The sequence below is a fragment of the Gymnodraco acuticeps genome, unplaced genomic scaffold (genome assembly GCF_902827175.1).
Source record: "Gymnodraco acuticeps unplaced genomic scaffold, fGymAcu1.1, whole genome shotgun sequence".
Lineage (NCBI taxonomy): Eukaryota > Metazoa > Chordata > Actinopteri > Perciformes > Bathydraconidae > Gymnodraco > Gymnodraco acuticeps.
In genome coordinates this window covers 452460-472701 of record NW_022989831.1, presented here as the reverse complement: position 1 = coordinate 472701, position 20242 = coordinate 452460, and the positions used below count along the sequence as shown (strand labels likewise).

At 40.8% G+C, this 20242-nt stretch overlaps 1 protein-coding gene across 5 annotated transcripts in view; it reads left to right on the top strand.

Moving 5' to 3' along the window:
* slc12a7b (solute carrier family 12 member 7b) overlaps positions 1 to 20242 on the top strand; it is a 72542-nt gene that overhangs the window by 47308 nt on the left and 4992 nt on the right. For 2 of the 5 annotated variants that reach the window (XM_034234617.1, XM_034234646.1), the window contains exons 5-24: positions 4939 to 4993; positions 5339 to 5469; positions 5605 to 5846; positions 5989 to 6200; positions 7148 to 7315; positions 7409 to 7507; positions 7826 to 7883; positions 8271 to 8445; positions 8534 to 8652; positions 8831 to 8929; positions 9345 to 9464; positions 10824 to 10928; positions 11848 to 12016; positions 12597 to 12792; positions 13375 to 13544; positions 13724 to 13855; positions 14954 to 15061; positions 15401 to 15517; positions 17240 to 17415; positions 18049 to 18063. In XM_034234617.1, coding sequence (XP_034090508.1) covers positions 4939 to 4993; positions 5339 to 5469; positions 5605 to 5846; positions 5989 to 6200; positions 7148 to 7315; positions 7409 to 7507; positions 7826 to 7883; positions 8271 to 8445; positions 8534 to 8652; positions 8831 to 8929; positions 9345 to 9464; positions 10824 to 10928; positions 11848 to 12016; positions 12597 to 12792; positions 13375 to 13544; positions 13724 to 13855; positions 14954 to 15061; positions 15401 to 15517; positions 17240 to 17415; positions 18049 to 18063 — 2666 coding nt within the window. The remainder of the gene's footprint in view (positions 1 to 4938; positions 4994 to 5338; positions 5470 to 5604; positions 5847 to 5988; positions 6201 to 7147; positions 7316 to 7408; positions 7508 to 7825; positions 7884 to 8270; positions 8446 to 8533; positions 8653 to 8830; positions 8930 to 9344; positions 9465 to 10823; positions 10929 to 11847; positions 12017 to 12596; positions 12793 to 13374; positions 13545 to 13723; positions 13856 to 14953; positions 15062 to 15400; positions 15518 to 17239; positions 17416 to 18048; positions 18064 to 20242) is intronic. The other 3 variants (XM_034234630.1, XM_034234625.1, XM_034234638.1) reach the window with 3 other exon arrangements.

Here is a 20242-nt window from a genome sequence, read left to right as displayed (position 1 = left end):
TGAGTGACCCGACAGTAAAACTAAACATATCTATAACTAGTTACGGTAGTTTGAGAGGTCATTAAAATAGCTTGGCCTACGTGTGCTATTCTAACCTGGTGTGTGCTTTGTTCCGCTCACCGTTGCATGTGATCATCCAGAGCTGCGTGTCGACTCGTCAGCAGCAGCTGATCTCTCTCTCCCGTCAGATTAGACTTCACTCGCGTTTATGTCCAAATCGATCAGATCCAGCTAGTTCTAGCTAATGATATGACTACCTGCTTATTAAAAGACACCTAAACAATAAGCGTCGCTATGCAACCGGGTGAGGCCGCAAAGTATAGCGCAGCATTATGCATTTGTTTACATGCCCACCGGAACCCCGAGGCATTACCAACAGATCAACGCACAATCAACCCATACAGGACATCTCTTTCTCTACATTACGTGTTAGACATTAGAATGGACTATTCTTGTCTGTCACATACTCTTTTGTCTGTCACATAAATGGCGCAACTGATGCGGTATTGCGCTAAGCGGAAATTATTTTGAACGGACACTTTGACCGGAGAGATTTATATTTGCCGGTCTTCAACATATTTTACCGGTCGTAGTCCGGTAATTACCGGCTAACGGGAACTCTGGGCTGCACATCAGCTACCTGTTTATAGGTCATGTTTTGTGGGCTCTCCACCCAACACCAGAAATGTGTCTTCAAAAGTGAATACACAGTTTATTTGATAAAATTAGACTAGGTAACATTTACTCTAAGCACCGCAAAACAGTTTTAAAATCCTTCCTACTTTCACTTTTTCTATGAAAGCAATTGCAATTTGTGTTATTCGGCCTGTAGAACTTCAAATAAAGAGACACATACTTGTTCTGAAGTTGAAAACAAAGATGCTCAGTGTTTCAGAATGGCTCTTAAGAGAGCAGGTTTTACGCTAACATATTGACACTCTTTTCATTAGCCCAGTACACAGCATGCAGAATATTATTGATGTCATAATTACATTACATTACATTACATTACATTACATTACATTTAGCTGACGCTTTTATCCAAAGCGACTTACAATAAGTACATTCGACCAGGAAGACACAACCTTGAAGAAAACAGAATCATATAAGTACATCAGGTTTCATAGAGCCAAACATTAAAAGTGCTACTCAACTGGCTTTAGATAAGCCAGTCCTTTATTAGTATATAAGTGCTTTGTTAATAAATCTATCGCTCGAAGTGGAGTCGAAAGAGATGAGTTTTCAGTTTGCGCCGGAAGGTGTGCAAGCTATCTGCTGTCCTGATGTCAATGGGGAGCTCATTCCACCATCTTGGAGCCAGGATAGCAAACCCACGTGTTTTTGCTGATGGGAACTTGGGTCCCCCTCGCAGCGAGGGTGCAGCGAGTCGTTTGGCTGATGCAGAGCGTAGTGCACGCGCTGGGGTGTACGGTTTAACCATGTCCTGGATGTAGGAAGGGCCAGATCCATTCGCATTATGGTAAGCAAGTACCAGTGTCTTGAAGTGGATTCTAGCAGTTACCGGAAGCCAGTGAAGGGAGCGGAGGAATTATTATTCTTTAGGCTGTGGGATTACTAAACAACATGTCAACAGTAGGTGCTTTGTGATTATAGGTGACTGCCAGCAAATATTGAATTAACAAGGGCTAGGAATTTTGTTTTGGATTCTTGACGTCATGATCAAAATCAGACCTGACTCTCAATCAGTGCTGCTATTTTTCTGAGTAAATGTGTGACTGGTCTGTAGGGACTGTATTGTTCACAATTTGTAGGAGACCAGTTGAATTACATCTTCAAATGATTGCAGTTACTTTACTATTAGTTGCATTTATTTCTTTTATACATACATTTTTACAATGCGGTATAAGACTAAATACCATTTTGGATTTTGGTAGTGGGATATTTATCTTAATTGCAATATTATTGAGTCATACAGAAGTCTTAGAATAAGTAGGGCTGTTAGAAAGCACAAATGAAATACACAGATCTTCACATAATGATGTTGTGGTCAGAAATGGTAAGCAGTTTGATTTTGTAAATGTTGCCTTCTTCTTAATGTGGACCTGAGTGACACCAAAGCCACATTAATAAAGCAGTTTGGTGATGGGTGATTTGGTGCCTTATACTCTTTGTGATAAATTAACTACAATGATTTTTGATTTATGCAGTGGTTGGACCTTGTTTGGGTCGGGTTAGCTCTGCTTGAATTTCTTCTACGAGGCCCTTAAATTCCACAAATCCCTGTTAAATCCAGTCGTGGACATGACTAATGGGAATTATATGATCATATTTAAACAGTAATGCATTAGGGACTCTATCCCCTTTGATCTGTTTGACCAGACCAGAGATGGGGTCGTTACTCAAAAAAAGTAATATATTACTTATTACTTTAAAAAAAGTAATATATTGCGTAAAGTAACGCGTTACTTAACGCGTTACTTAACGCGTTACTTAACGCGTTACTTAACGCGTTACTTAACGCGTTACTTAACGCGTTACTTAACGCGTTACTTAACGCGTTACTTAACGCGTTACTTAACGCGTTACTTAACGCGTTACTTAACGCGTTACTTAACGCGTTACTTTACTCGCAGGGCCGCCCCTCCCTACAGGCAGATCACGCAGACTGCGGAGGGTGCTTCATTTTGCGGAGGGAGCCTCATCTGAAGCGCAAATGCGGCGCACCTACAGTGTTACTCGTTACTTTACTCGACATCCTCACTCTGGATTCGGAGGTCCTCCTTAGCTATTAGCTTCACGTTAGCATGTTGTCTTTGCAGGTGCTTGTTGAGGTTTACGTTGTGTTTGCAGCAGTGGATAAAAGCTTCTGGCCTGGACACAGTCTGCACCTCACTGTCACATTCCTGTCCTTTCTTCGGACAAACTCAAAATAATGGACATACCTCTACCCAGGGGCGGCAGATACTGTAGGCTAGGGAAGGCTAAGCCTTCCCAAATATTTCTGTCACAGCATCCTGGTAAAATAAAAATATAATGTTTGTGTCTTTGACATTAGCGCTGCTATGCAGCCACCTGTGCCCTGTAGGCCTACTACGAAGCCAGTTCAACATATCCTGGATATATTTGAGTTATCTTAACTAACCCTAACAAACGAGATCTTGCTAAGCGGTCATACGACGCTGGTTAACATCAACTCGGTAAATCAAGCCAGGGTTTCTCTCACCAGCTGAGAGCGCGTTCACGTGAAAGGGGTGGGGTTAGAAACATTTGACCAATCACAAACAGGGACAAGTGTACTGACAGCGCAGCGTCATTAATGAAATGTAAACTAATATTAGACAAATATGAACTTTAAACATCCATGACTTAAATAATCCAGGATACAAGCCACATAGTTGCACCTGCAAGGTGAATATAGAACAACTGGTTAAAAAATAAATAAACTACTGAGTGTTTGAAAGCGTAACAGTTTTATGATATCATTCCCCCATCTAAGACACGAGTGGATCTGACTTTAATTACATTTGAGTTGAGTGTTTCGTCAACCCAATGTGTTGCTTAAAATAATACTGCTGCATACAGTAGGCTATGTGACACTGTAAGTGTTGCACGGCCAGATACGGCTCAAGAAGCTGACTCAGATAAGGACATATGATATATTATGATATTATATGATCGATGATGTGATTGATGATGTGATATGAATGATAAGTGCAACACGTCGGCGTCTTCTCTGCATACGGCAGTTTAAACTGTATTTCCTTTATCCTGTAATATGACTTGATAGATTTAAACTCCGCACACTGAGCTCTGATTGGTCAGCAGGCAGTGCTTTCACTGAGTTGATCTCTTTTCTATAGATGCCGGAGGCGGGCAGCGTCAGGTAAAAAAAGTTATTTAGCCTTCCCAAACCTGAGCCTCACGCGCCGCCTATGCCTCCACCCCTCGAAAGTTATCGCTGTTGACTCAGCCATGTTTATGCACTGCATGTGCACGCGCAAGTCGCGCAAATGTTACGTAAATATAAACCTGCGGCGGAAATCCCTCTTGTCTGTCAAAGGGAGAATCTAGTAATTCTGTATGTTAGTAGGCTAACTGTAGAGGGCATACTGATTTTATAAAAGTAATGAAGTAACGCGTGTCTGGCAATGTTAGTAACTGTAGTGTGATTACTGAATTATAAAAGTGACGCGTTACATTACTCCGTTACCGACAAATAATAATATTACTTTTGTTACACCCAATTCTGGTCAAGACAAGCGAGAGTATATCTGCTTCTGGTTTCAGTGGGAGATGAAGTGGTGAGCTAATTGGCTTTCCTCCAGCTTTTTAAACCCGACGCCTAGCACAAGGTTTATCTTGGTCCTGTCCTTGTCTCTCCTCTTCTTCATCTTCAAGCCCCTGCCCTATATTCTCTCAGCTTCAGACGTTCCCCTCTCCTTCTGTCTTTCATACTTCAGGGCTTAACACGGCTTCCTCTTTTCTTTTCTTTTACCTCTTATCTTGCCTTCCCTGCCCTTCTCTCTGCTCTGTCCTTTCTCTCATCCTAAACATCTAGGTTAGGTAACGGGCTGATTTAAATATCCTCCGTCACAAGGTCTGGAATGATTTCATGGAAGAGCCTGTATCCATTAACAATCTAAAAGATTTACACTATAATCCCTTAAGAAGCACTTTAACAGGCTAAATGCTAGATGAAACCCTCAAAGTATCCTATTGTTGGGAAAATCCATAAACTTCATGGAGTTCAAAAGAACTATTAGGTGGGCGGGGAAAACAAATCAAGGAGGTTTGTGTTGAAAGTCATAGGGTATTAACAACATCACAAACTCCATTACTACAATAAAACATTGAAAATGAACTATAAGCAATTACTAGCTGTAAAAATACATTGCAAAGGATTATTGTGTGTGTAAGGCCTTTAGATTTCAGGGATGTGTTCTGATGTTGTTGTTCTTTACCGTTTACTCTCCACAGACAATGCTGACAGCCATATCCATGAGTGCAATTGCTACTAATGGTGTTGTGCCAGGTAAGACGCTATGGTACTCAAGCGTACACAAACTTAAACAAGACATTTTGGTTTATTTCAGCATTCCCTTTTTATGTGTTTTGTTTATTATAATGATAACATGAAGTGAAATAATTGACTGATAGGCAGTTAGAGTGTTTCCTTTTGATTGGTTGCTGGCTAGGAATATAGTTTAATAAAGTTATTAATTGCAAATATCACATAGAATTTTGTTTAGGTACCAGAGCTTGATCAAAAACCTGGACAACAATTGTCCTTGTTAACGTCATCCATGGATGTATTGGAAAGCCCATAACATCAAGTTTTCCTGTTCTCATAAAAGCATTTTCCTTCTTTTTCCCCCAGCTGGAGGATCCTACTATATGATTTCCAGATCTCTTGGCCCAGAGTTTGGTGGAGCTGTAGGCCTCTGCTTCTACCTGGGCACAACATTTGCTGGCTCCATGTACATCCTTGGTACTATAGAGATTCTTTTAGTGAGTAAACACTATGCGGATATCCTCTAATGTTATCTCCAAGTCACTGTATATTCTCCATCTACGACTCTTACTCAGGTGAAAGGAGAACACTTAGAGTATAAACAATTGTTCCCCTTCTTTTTTCGCCTTCAGACCTACATTGTGCCTCAAGCAGCCATCTTTGTGGCTGAGAAAAAGGAGGACGAGGTGAATGCCTTGCTGAATAACATGCGTGTTTACGGCACGTGCTGCCTAGCTCTGATGTCATTGGTCGTCTTTGTAGGGGTGAAATATGTCAACAAGCTCGCTCTGGTCTTCCTGGCCTGCGTCATTCTCTCCATCTTCTCCATATATGCTGGAGTCATCAAGACCATCTTTGAGCCACCAGACTTTCCGTGAGTCCACACAATAAGTAATCTATTGAAAGATATGATGCTAAAATGTGGCTAATAAAGATGGTATTTCACTGTGGACTGGAGTGGGATTTTGATCAGCTTCATAGGGTGTCAATTAAAAATCTCTATTTCTTTCACACAGTGTTTGCATGTTGGGAAATCGCACTCTGCAGAACACAAACTTTGACAGTTGTCTTAAGACGGAATTCGTAAACAACATGACTGTCACTACCAAACTGTGGGGGCTGTTTTGTGATGGACGTGATCTCAATGCCACCTGCAACGAGTATTTTGTCAACAACAATGTGACCCTGGTGCAGGGCATCCCCGGACTGAAGAGCGGCGTCATTTTAGGTAGGAACACAGTGATTCAGGACTTAGCAGCAATCCCCAATTCTGATGACATTTTGAACATTTTAAAGCCCTCCTCACCTTTTTTCCTCATAACTCTTTGAAATGTTCCAATATCTAATGTAAAACGTACTTGTATACTAGTCCGAATTATCCAGAATACATTTTGTATCGTCCAATCTCATCCACCAATCAAACAAAACAAGCTAAATTGCTCTTTATAATGATCCTAAATGGAAAAAAAGATCAATGGAGATGCAGATCGTGTTTGTTGCAAAGGCTTAATACCAACACTTCAACAGGATTCTACACCGTCTTAGAATGCAAAGTTGTATTGATGAAAGTGCAAACTCAGGACATTCCTCATGTTATGTAACTGCTGGCTAAGACAGACTTACTTAGCCTTTAGTGAAAATGGATTCCTGTCATATTTCTTCTGAAGCATCTGGGGCACGCATGTGCTCCGCTTTCTACCATCTCCATTTGGTTTGTTTCTCTAAATTATACTTCCTCCCCTTCTGAGTCGAATACATTTAACTTTTTGTCCATTTAGAAGTCTGTACCTCTACTTTTACCAAGTTTGCCTTTTACTTCGGCTTTAACTACCACTTAGCAGCTGCCATTTATTTTAGATCACTTCTAAATCTATGGACACTGATCCATGCTGGAAGTATTTCATTATATGATATTTCTGCTACAGTTATAATGTTAGATTCCGCTCTATTCCTCTGGTTAGGTCAAATTGTTTTATGATGACCACACTGTTTCGCTGCATTAAGGCTTAAATGGTACAAACATATTATGCTTTATTTTTAAACCCACTGCTTCATGTCAGTCAAGATTCCCTTATTAAATCAGGTCCAATAAACTGATTGGAACTCTTAAAAAAATGGCCAGTGTTCTCTGGCTGTAGGCATTGGCTAATACTTCCGTTTCTGTCTCTCTTGTAGAAAACATGTGGTCAACATATGGCCCTCTGGGTATGTTGGTGGAAAACAAGGAGTTGTCATCTCTTGAGGCGACTGACAATTCCCAGGACGTCTACTTGCCCTATGTGTTCAATGACATCAGCACCTTCTTCACACTGCTGGTCGGCATCTACTTCCCATCTGTCACTGGTAAGAATATGACATCAAAACAATGGTCCACATTGCAGATCTTTTGTCAAAAATATCCAATGTTTGATTCGCTGTTATGACCCCCCCTGTCAGGTATTATGGCTGGGTCAAATCGGTCAGGTGACCTGCGGGATGCCCAGAAGTCCATCCCCATTGGGACCATCCTGGCTATCGCTACCACCACCTTCATCTGTATCCTTAACGCTATTGTAAAAGTATTGTCACATGTCTAAAACTGAAGGTTTTAAAAGGTTTTCCTAGATTAATCAGTTGGGCCCCTTAAGTGCTAAGTATGAAGCTTGTAAACCACACCTCATGTGGCCAGATAACACTGCAATCTAATCTAATTGGCTGTAGTGCCATTAAAACAAGAATCAAACCTGTCAAAACAAAAGACAAGGAAATCACTCAGATTGTGGAAAATGTGTGTTTTTTAAAGCTTTACAGCAAAGTGAAAAGCCAAAGACTTGTCTATAGATATCATTTATTGTCCTGAACAGTGCTTTCCAGACATCACCTGTGTGGTTCTCTTTGGTGCCAGCATTGAGGGAGTTCTGCTTCGGGACAAGTAAGAGCTGAACACAGAGCAAATACTGTACTGTAAAAACTGTAAACACCAAATGATTTGGAATAAAAACAGTTTGCATGTTATTTAATTTGGGTTTAGTTCCAACTCTTTTAGTATCCCCTCTTGAGTTCAGGTCTGTTTATCAAATATTATTAATGCAAATTCGTTTTTATCGCTTATTAAACCCATTTGGACCACTTGAAGAGTGGACAATTACTAAATTGTATTAATAACTTACATGAATGCGCACATTTTACGTAAGTAGTATACATTTATGTTGGGTCCTATTAGTTCACAGTAGAAAATACAGGAATATCAGCTAATATTTGAAATACTGTCAGAAAAAAAAACTTGTTACCAATAATATGCTTTGTTTTTGCATTGCAGATTTGGTGACTCGGTGAAAAGGAACCTTGTGATAGGCACACTATCATGGCCCTCGCCGTGGGTGATTGTGATTGGCTCGTTCTTCTCCTGCTGTGGGGCGGGGCTACAGAGTTTGACTGGCGCCCCTCGCCTGCTGCAGGCCATCGCACGAGATGGCATCGTACCATTCCTGCAGGTTAGAAACACACCGCCAACACAAACACAGGGGAAGCAGTCTTCATCCTCGCGTGCTTATATTATTATTCTCTTTCTCTGTGTATCAGGTGTTCGGTCACGGGAAAGCTAACGGAGAACCCACCTGGGCTCTGGTGCTGACTGCTGGGATCTGTGAGATCGGGATCCTCATCGCCTCCCTGGACGCCGTGGCTCCTATTCTCTCCATGTCAGTTTCTGTTTGTGCAGTAATATTACAGGCTCTATTTCCATTAAATCTCATCACCAGATAAAGTCTTTGATACCTCAAGAGTTTAACTTCCTAAAGCCACTCACAATTGGTCATAAAGTAGAGATTTAAATGATAATTAAGTAGTGTTTTGAGGCTTATTGTCTTCTTTTCACAGGTTTTTCCTCATGTGCTACTTGTTTGTCAACCTGGCCTGTGCACTTCAGACCCTGCTGCGGACCCCTAACTGGAGACCACGCTTCCAATACTACCACTGGTGCGTGATAATGAATATTTCAATCTTGCGTGTAAATAGTCCCTGCATTTTCTAGCTAAATGTATTTTTTCACAGTAAGTCTATAAGGTTAGCTGAGGTTTTAATAACACTGCAGTTCTAACATTTGTTATTTAACCTGTCAGGGACCTGGTGTTGAGAGAGGTTGAAAGGTGAAAATGTTAGGAAACACGCCAAGAATCACACTTAAACACAACCACAAAAAAACATGTTCATTGTGGTTTGGGTGATGTAGCCTTCAGTTCAATACAGGACAGTACTAAGCTGTCCACTCTGAACTGGTTTCATTTTGTTAGAATATTATCATGAATGTGCAGAAACCTGAGAAGCAGTTGTTCTGTAAACGGATGCGTATGTATTAAAAACACTTGATTAAAGTGTGTGTTTCCTCCTACAGGGCTCTGTCCTTCCTGGGAATGAGCTTGTGTCTTGCTCTCATGTTCATCTGTTCCTGGTATTATGCTATCGTGGCCATGGCTATCGCTTCCTGCATCTACAAATATATTGAATACAGAGGGTAAGAGGACTTTGAATGTGATCATTTATTTCATAGATCTAAAGTAAATCAATGGCAAGGAAATGCTCAAATATGAAAGAAATGTGGCTGTAAAACGGAAAATGAACTGATTTAAAAATAAATAAAATACATGTATACAAAATTGATACATGACATATAGAATATATAATGCTTTAAGTTACTTGTATGTGAAATGTTGGCATTTATTGTTATACCTAAAAAGGTCATCTTTAACTAGCAATAAATACATATTTAATGCATAATTTAAGGAGGGGGGCAGGTAATGAAGGCTCCAGAAAGCAAAGCCTTCCCTAAATGATTGATCCCTGTACTTTTATTGTTTATTGTACCTATTGTTCACACCAACGTTCCCTTAATGTCTTATTTTCAAGCTACTTCTTTGATGTATTATGTCCAGCAACTAAATATCCGCTACTAGTATAAGGCTATGTTTTATAGTAAAAAAAGACATTTGTTAATCAGATAACTCATAAGAATGTAGCTCTATCGGAGTGCTAACTATTCATTTAGAATTCTGTCAGAATGAGCAGAGGGAGGCTCACTACCAACGCCTTCGACAGCTCACCCTGAGCTTCTGTGTGGCGCGCTGTTACTAAAACAAACAGCCCTGGTTCAGAAAAAACACTTTGTCTGACAATCTGCATCTGTTCTGTCAGTTAGTGCCGTAATCTCAAAGTATAGTAAACTAATTCTGTCACGTGCTAAGTCCCTTGAGCTACAGCTAGCAGGATCTACTGTATGAGCAGGATGTGTAATTTTTTGCGCAGTAACGATTAGTGTCTCTGCATTACCATCCTTTTAGCTCACTGCAATAGTATTTAGTAACTCCACAGATACTTACTGTGGTGATCTGATTTAGTTTGTGGTTATTCGTTCATGATTGTTGTCAAGGCATTTGATTTGTTCATTCTAAATCCATGCAGTTTTGTTGTGTTGGTTTTGTACTATAATGCTAAACAAATAGAAATATGCATTTCAAATTTGTAACAAAGCACAAAAATCACTATGAATTGCCTCTGTGTCTGAAAATGTGCTATATAAATAAACTAACCTTAACAATAGCATATTAACCTGGAATTGTTGAATGCTGTTTTATTATGTTTAATTTTTGTTGGTTAGTAGTTGCATAAAAAAGTGTATTTGCTCTTTTCTCAGCCATTAAGGACAGTGACAGTTACTTTATGGCCTGCATTGCTTAACAAACAAAGATTAACATTGGGATTATTTTTTTTCTTCTTACTGATATGTTACGACAGTATTGTTGAATTGTTCCATCTCATCATGTGGCTTCTTGTTTTTTGTGTTACTTACACATGTTCAATCCTTTGTTGAATGCAGGGCAGAGAAGGAGTGGGGAGACGGTATCCGGGGCCTGTCCCTGAACGCAGCACGCTACGCCCTCATTCGCCTTGAGGAGGCTCCCCCACACACCAAGAACTGGAGGTACAGTGCACTGCTCCTGTGTTTCATATCGATGAAGTCACAGCTAACACAGGGCCACCTGATACTGTTGGACCAGATGCGAGAGAGACAGGAATAGACACAGAGGTTGAATTTCATTAATCTCTAGGTCCTCTCCCTAATCTGACAACAAAGATTGATGAGCCTTCAAAACTGTACAGAGACCAGCACTGGCTGACCTCGCAAACTGCCTGTCCAAAAGTTTCATTTACATTCTTGGCATGTTCAGTGTGGAAACTCTTCTGAGGGATTTGATGTTTCCAACTGTACAGATGGTTCAAATTAAATGTAAATATAAACTGCCTCCTTTCTTGTGCCAAACAAATGTGGAACTGTAAGGTTTCATTTCATTTGTATTTGTTCCGGGCACAAACTCAATGTATTAAAATTATTTACAAAACATGTCTCTGTAAACACACCATACCCGAAAAGGAGCAGGGAGAAGAAAAGAATGTTATATTACCTGCCCCTTTCTCAAAAAAATAAATACATAGAAATAGATGGTCTGTCCTTCATATTTTCTTCTTCACAGCCAATCATTGCAGTATCGTAGGAAAATAAGAGACACACAAAGACGTACAAAAAATACTTAATTCCCAGTGGACAGTTAAGGGAAACAAAAAAACAACAACACCGAAGCACCACATGAACAAAAAAAACACCCTCCTCTGAGTCCTACTGGAGTAGAAGGGTTCTCTAAATAAACAATGTGCTTTCATATTGATGTTACTTTCCAAGGAAATTGTATTAGACTATGATGGGCCTTCAAAATGTTAGCCGATGAAGAGTCCATTCGTTTTCATTTGTAAAGAGATTTGTTGCTGTTTAAAAAACCTTCTTAAATGTGATGATCAAGCAATGAAATCTGTCCCCCCTTTCTTTTCCCTCTTGATGTATCCAGGCCTCAGGTGCTGGTGCTCCTGAATGTTGACTCAGATCAAGGTGTCAAACACCCCCGTCTGCTGTCCCTCACCACTCAGCTGAAGGCAGGGAAAGGCCTTACGATAGTGGGAAATGTTTTAGTGGGAACCTATCTCACCAAAGACACAGAGTCCAAAAAGGCAGAGCTGGTAGGTTTGAAATGCGTACAGCAGCATGCAGTCTATGATGGGGCACAATCTCACATGCAAAACAATGTACTCCTCATATATCTCTTTTTTTAGTTGGATTACAGAAAGCTGCTGTTAAAACACCAAAACATTTTATAAACGTCATCTATTATCTGCCCATCCGTTGTTAAGCCTTACTGTCGAACTCAACAACTTCAGGAAATCTGGTGCGTCAGTCCGGATTTACAGTTGGGTAGCATTTGACAGCCAAACTGCAGGAAACTCTGCCATCTACTGGCAAAATTGAGTACATCATTTGATTTATTATTTTTCAACCTGATGACCCTGTCCTTAAAAGCATTTTTAATCCATGGATTACTTTTTCTACAAAAGCAATCCCGCACAATCTGAATCCCAGATTACACAGTACTGTATCCATGGGCATTGTTTAGACCCATGAGCCCTGAATACGTGCTCAAGGGTTATTTTGAGGTAGTGGTAATAATAAACATGGAATCTTTCCCCATGAGTCCACACATAGTCATTGCTCTACATTATCCACCTCCTTCATACTATATGTATGCTGTTATTCTCTGTGCAGAACATCAAGTCTGCCATGTCAGCAGAGAGAACAAAAGGATTCTGCCATGTGGTGGTGTCTTCAAACCTCAGAGATGGGGTCTCACACCTCATCCAGTCGGCGGGGCTGGGGGGCATGAAGCACAACACCATCCTGATGGCCTGGCCCGGCACCTGGAGGCAGTCCAATGACCCACAGTCCTGGAAGAACTTCATAGGTACCAAGCGGGAGAACGTTTAGAAATATATTGAAAACATATATTGATGTAGAAATGCATGATCAGATTAATATTTGGACTACTTACTTTGTTTATTGCGTGTTTTGCCTCAAAATACGAGTGTTTGTGCGAAATATTTGGTATCCATAACTGTACAAAAGCATACCAAATGAAAAATAACACAATATTATCATTGCCCTTTTTTTAACATTAAGCATGGAGGCGTGTGGCACAGTGCGCTGGTGTTCGGATCAGGGGGTCACAGGTTCAAACCCCACTGCAGTCAGCATGTCGTTGTGTCCCTGGGAAAGACACTTCACCCCAAATTGCTCCTGTGGGGATTGCCCACAGTATTGATTATGTAAGTCGCTTTGGATAAAAGCGACTTACCTTAAATACCTTAATCAACCAGATTTTGGTTTTGTGGGCGTCCCTTTTTAAAAAGACGATCAGGTGAATTAAACACCAGTCACCATTGATGGTAGCTTTGCCAAGATGGAGAGTCATAACAATAAAGTACACTAGAGCCATACCATGCAGTGCAAAAGAGACAAAAGTCACTCTCTTCCTTTACCAATCCAGAGACGGTGCGGGAGTCCACGGCAACCCAGCATGCCTTGCTTGTGGCTAAGAATGTGGACAGTTTCCCCACCAACCAGGACCGCTTAGGGGAGGGCACCATCGACGTGTGGTGGGTGGTTCATGATGGAGGCCTGCTGATGCTGCTGCCCTTCCTGCTGCGACAGCACAAGGTTGGTGTGTTTTGTTTATCTCTAAGACCTCTTTAACCCCGACAAATTGTCTTTCTTCTCCTATTATCCATAGCCAGAATCCCCGTTTCATTCTCACCTATCCATCTGCCTATCCTGGAACTCTCCCTCTTTGACACTGTTGTTTTCTTCCACATTCACGGAATCTTCCCCTCCTCTAGGTGTGGAGGAAATGTAAGATGCGCATCTTCACCGTGGCCCAGATGGATGACAACAGCATCCAAATGAAGAAAGATCTCCAGATGTTCCTCTACCACCTGCGACTGGACGCTGAAGTAGAAGTGGTGGAAATGGTGAGGCTTTGATTCATAGAATCGCATTACAGCCTCTAATGGTGATGATGCATTACTATATTGGAAACAGGCTCAATCAGTTTGGTTTTACACCACTGAACTCTATCAAAGCTTTATAGTGGTGAGAGTGGCGCAGTTATGAGTCCTAACAACTGGAAAAGACTTAGCATTTACCACTTCCGGTTCCCTCATCTCGAAGTCAATTGTTTTTCAGAGTGTTTGTTGTCAGAAGAGTGCAAAACAGCAGTTGCTAATTGTAGGAGCCATATGTTAAAATGTATAGTTTGATATATTTGAATATTATAATCCTTTGTTGTCAGTGCTAATTGACGGCATAGACGACCGCAGCTGTTTGTGATTACGAGACGTTATAGCCGACGGCAGCTGCTGGTGATTGTGCGTGTGTGAGAAGGAGAAAGAAGCACAGAGCAACATAGTTTTTGACCTGGGAAAATATGTGTTTGTATTTGATACCTTTTTGCTGAAGTAAAGAGTCAAACAAACTATCCTGAGACGTATCTTGTCCGAGTCAAGCTTATTTGCTATCTGTCAATCGAATTTTGGATTACTGGAACTACACTAATAAAGGACTAAATCAGACCACTAAACGTCATCACGTTAGGACAAGTCTGTCGTTAGCTTAGCGGTGGTGACGCACAACCATACGACCCTGATGGAGTTTGCTTGAATCCTTACCTTAGGTTGATATTTATCTTGAATACATTTACACTTAGAAAGTCAGAAAGTGGTCTCAATATCCGGAGATTGTCCTGTTTAACAAAACGTGATAAGTATCATAAACGTGTGTTGGCTACACATTTTATTTCCTGCAATATTCCTTTGACCACTGGGGAAATCTTACTGCTTTTTGTCAAGGGACCCCCTGTGATGCTGACTACTGGGTCGACCTACAAAAATACATCATCACTGCACCACTCGCTTTTTTACTTAACTTATCAGCCACACGTTTAGTTGCTGCAGCATGAAATAGATGATTTGAGTTTTAGTTCTAGAGCTCTTAAGTCTGTCTATTGTGCACTCGGTCCATACATAAAGAGTTGATAAAGAGTTGGTGTTTTCTGTTCTCTTCCTGTTCAGCATGATAACGACATCTCAGCCTTCACCTATGAGAAGACTCTAGTGATGGAGCAGAGGTCTCAGATGCTGAAGCAGATGCAACTCTCCAGGACTGAGAGGGAGAGGGAGGTAAAGTAAACTGCACCAACACAACCCTGCTCTCAGAGTCACTTTGTGTCTAAGATTTTATAATAATACAATTGTCCCATGAATTATCAAGAAGATAGTATTTGTTGTCTCTGAACATTGTTAGTGTTATCATTACAAACCAGCGAAATAGCTATTTTATCATACAGGTCAGATATACAGAATGAGAAACAAGCCATTTAGTTTATCACCCCCAATAACTACAGTTACACCCAAACAGTGTTTTAGTCAATCTGGCCTATTGCTGCGTTATGACAATTGGCCCCTTTCCTTGTTCACCTGCCATCCCGCCCCCCCGCTGGGTCACGCCACACCACTCAGATTCAGAGTATCACGGACGAATCGCGTAACTCGATCCGGAGAAAGAACCAGGGCACCTCTGAGGGCACAAACCTCAGCCGGCAATCCTCAACGGTGGAGGACAATCAGGAGGACGAGGTAGCAGATGTTGTCAACCCCAAATCCCTCACTGTTAGACACAGACCTGTCTTCACAAAGCTGGATCTTTGGCTGCAGTTTTCACGTGTCTTTTGACTTTTTTTAAATACTTTAATCATCATCATGGTTCCAAATCTGGACTTATATATTTTCTAATACCTAACCAGTAACCTGCTGGCAGTCTGAAACCAGTTGCTCTACATTGAAAACATCAATGTAAAGTGCCATTAGCCATTTTAGTAATCAGCCCAAAAAGGGAAGCTGTTTCATGATGACAGACAGCCTCTATCTTGTACTTTTAAAAATCGATCAACAAGTCCCAACTGTAGTGATACTAACTTACTGTAAGGTCACTGAGAGCAGCTTTGTGAACACTAGCCCATTGCACCTTGAAACTGCTGCCCGACATCCCATTAACTCAACAATCCTACCTTATCCATCTTCCCCAAAAACATGTCAATGAAGGAGTGGACAGTATTGTCTCAGAAACCTAAAAACTGTGAGCTTTGGTGCAGATCTACTGATGCTCTGTTGTCTTTCGAGCTGGATGCTAACATTAGCATGCCAACAGAACATCCGTGAACACAGTTGAATTGTTACTGTTGTTTAAAGGCTACGATCCAATGTATGCATTATTTATTTTTTTCCCAGGAGTTATTTATCTTTATTCTGACCTGACAATACTCTACTCTCTATTTTATTGATCATGTTTTTAGCTTATCCCTGGTCATCTCCCACCATCCTGCCACTTATACCTGAAACCTGTATCCATACTGTTCAGCTGCTAGTTAAAGCTAAGCACTGTCCCTCGTAAAAAGGATGTGCATGTTATTCACCGCATAACCTCCGATGTACATGTATTTTAAGACATTAAAGATGTTTAATGTGTTACATAATCAGCCTGCTGTTTTACTTTCACTGCATTTTTATTAGGATACATTCAAATATAAGCAGGACCCTCGGAGCACAGAGGCCATAATCCGTATCTTTATGATGAGGGATAATAAACCCATCATTTACTGTTATCCTTTATCCTTTGTCTTCGGCTGTGGTTATACAACTGTTGACATTGTACACTGTAGCACAGATAAAGGGACACAAGAGTTCTTGTCCAATGTAATGAAAGCAGATTATTCTTTATTTAATAATGATATACTTTTACTGCTGTACTTCTGCTCTGCTTTACTACCCCCACACACCCTATGCATTATAGACTGCTTAATAGGTGTTTTAGTTACATATTAAGCATGTGGTATGTATCTTTAGAAGCCCTGTATCTAATGTGAGCACTTTTTCATGTCAATCACCCATGAATGCTTTATTTCAACCCTCACCTGGACCTTTAGTCTGCCCAGAGAAACATTGTCTTGTGATGTATATTTGTTTTTGTATTATGATTAATGTGTATGAATGGTTTAACAGCTGAGCAGGTTTGTATCATTCTCATGATTCTTAAGCATGATTTTACCCAACTTTCATCAACTTGCATGAAATATGTTGTTGGTTTTACTTCCCTTTTGATCCTTACTCTATCTATGATTCTGTATTCTTAGTTCATTCCATCAATTATTTAATATTTATTATGATTATTCTGTACTACCAAGGTTCATGTATCCCATAGAGTCCTGCTTTGCTACCGCCTTTTCTTCTGTTCTGTTTATTGCATTTCATCTCTCCCCTTACTCGATCTCCTCATCTTTCTCCTTCCTCCCTCCTCTCCAGGCCCAGCTAATCCACGACAGAAACACAGCGTCTCACGCCACGATAAACGACAAGGCGGAAGGCGGGCTCGACCGGGTTCACATGACCTGGACCAAGGAGAAGCTGTTCACGGAGCGCAACCGCAACCGCGAGTGCAACTCCAACGTGGTCGTACGAGACCTGTTCAACATGAAACCGTAAGTACACGCTTGTTTCAACACCACCGAAAGAAGAACTCTGTACATTTGTAGCTTAGGATCTAAAAAAGGAGGGAATGTTTTGTCTTGATATCGACTGTATATTCTTTAGAAAAATACTGTAAAGGTTGTGGTAAAAAACAGAATATGACCGCATGTAGCAGTACAGGGTGAAGTGGGACGACTTCCTGCATGGCGTGTGTATTCAGGCTGCATTTGGTGTGTGTGTGTGCGCATGTGTGTACACTTCCAGCCATTTCAGTCTTAGTGCATGGCCGCACCACGCAGACCTCATGCACTCCTTTTTATCTGTTTAGACTAACACCATCCCATACTGTCCATGTTATCAGTGTGTGGACTTAATCAGGTGTGTCGCAGTCCACCTTTATTGCCTAATAAAGTTTGTAATACAAATTGTGAATGCATCGTAAAGTCTCACAGGGCGGGAAGAAACGGAGGCTTTACTTCTCCACAAAGCCTCAATGGTTCCAAGTCCCTTCCTGGGGTGTTCTTGGGGGTGTCACTATGTGTGGGATAATGGGAAGCATGCAGTGTGGTGACGAGAGCTGGAGAGCTTGTGTAGGAAGCATCTAAGCTTATTTCTGTTGTTCTGTCTCATTTTCCTCCTTCTAGAGAGTGGGAGAGTCTGTAAGTGGCATTCTTTTTGCTCTCGGCCGTATGTGTGTCCTGCTGCTGTGGTGACTGTAGCTTTGCTCAGCGTCCTCCACCTCATGTGCTCGTTCCTCTGTGTGTGTGTGTGTCCTTGTTTGTGTGTCCCTATATGCATGTTCAAACACTATGTTCGCTGGAAATACGCCATAGCTTTCATTTGCATGTACTGTTGAAGACATAGCATGTGCAACTTTTTGCTTTTCACTTAATTTTATTGATATGCAAATACAAACATTTTTAAATTTTTGTCTAGACGTGAACATTTAAAAGTGTGTCTTATTCGGCAGAATGGAAAGCAGAATCTTGTGAAATTGTCTTTTTTTTTTTATCCTTTATTTCATTTGGCTTCTGGCAGTTGATATCATGTGCTTTTGATGTAACATTGTGAAAGTGATGATAAAGAGGCAACATATCAAAGAGACAGAGTTTTAGTAGTAACTATTAATACAAACGATTCAATTGGTTTTAAAGACTACAGCATGTAAGATTAGCAATGGAAAACTAAACAATAACAAACACTGTGGACCTCGTGGTGTGATACTGCATGTCTCTTTTGTCTTCAAATGTTGCCTCTTTATTTGGAATTCAATACTTAACTATGCCTTTAAGTTCTGTCTGAGGCGATCAGACAGAATGCTCAAAATAAGTGTATTAGTTATGTTTAAATCATAGCAAGTCAGAAAATCCTGATAAGCAGAAGCTCTTCTCGCTGAGTTGTATAGCTCTGGCATTGATCTTAAGGAGAAAGGCATAAGAAAGTGGCTGTTAAGTTCATAAAGTTGATAAGACTTCAGTGATCAGCTCGTATTTTAACAAGGAGTGCTGCTGTATCACCACAATAAGCCTTTGTCTGAGATTCTTTTTACATGTCCCAGTAGGCTCAGATGTTAATAATAAAATGAATCATGGCTGAATTATATTTAACTGCGTCAGGTTCTGGTATTGTCCATCCTGGCTCACTGTCATGGATTACTGGAACACATGACACCGAGCCATGGCTAATGCTATTAGCTACTGTGACGAGTCAAGAGCCGTATCCCAATTTGTACTACACACTAGGGCTGAACGATATATCGTGTCATGGCGATAACTGCGATATGCGCATGCGCGATATTTACATCGCAGGGACGTGCGATTTATTTATTTTCATTTTTAGGACGTGCGATATTAAGTAGGTAAATTAACTCAAACACGTCATGTTACAATTATTTTGCTGCTTGCTTCAAAAGGAAAACTTGCGCGGCTCTCATGTCAGGGGTACTTGAGTGAGTGACATGCAGGCTCTGCATGCACAGCAAACCACCAATCACAATCATTCTTGATCAGATCACAGCAGGCCCCGCCCCGCTAGTTTGCAGACCATCAAAACACAGGTAAACAATGAGCGAGGCACAGGAGGACAATACCGGGGAGAATGAAGATTTACTTCCAAAAAGAAAAGCAACATCTGCCATCTGGAACTATTTTGGATACAAAAAGGTTCTTCTCTTCTTCATTCACAGATGAACCCCCTTATTTGAGGGTAAGCAACATGCATTATCATGACATGTTAGATCATGACTTAAAGGTGGGGTAGGTAATTTTGGAGAAACCAGCTCGAGTGCGCTAGAATTTGAAAATACACAGCCGGAAAAAATCTGCCACTTCCTTACAGAGCCCCTCCTCCAACACACACGAACGCGCACATGACCAATGAGGGCACGAGATAAGTTTGCACACATGGAAGGCTGACAGGCAGGTAGGTCATCCAGTTACTTTGGCCGGCCCGGCTCAGATGATTGGCCGTGCTTTTTACAGTACTACGGCTTCCACAGATGACATTTTTTTATGGATTTTTTGTCAAAGCACTTAAGATATTCATTGCTATCGGGATGTTAAGAGCATTCCATGGAATATAACAAAAAGTGTATCTCGAGCCGGTTTCTCAAACTTACCTACCCCACCTTTAAGGTATGATGAGTCAACCAGTTAAGATCCAGATGTCCGTGACTAAAATCCTTCATCCGGTTAAATATAGTTAAAAAAAACGCAATATATATCGCAGGGGAACAAAATATATCGCAATGTCAGTTTTTTTCAATATCGTGCAGCCCTACTACACACTACTTTAAAACTATGTGTACTACATACCAATCATCATATAAAATGCTTGATT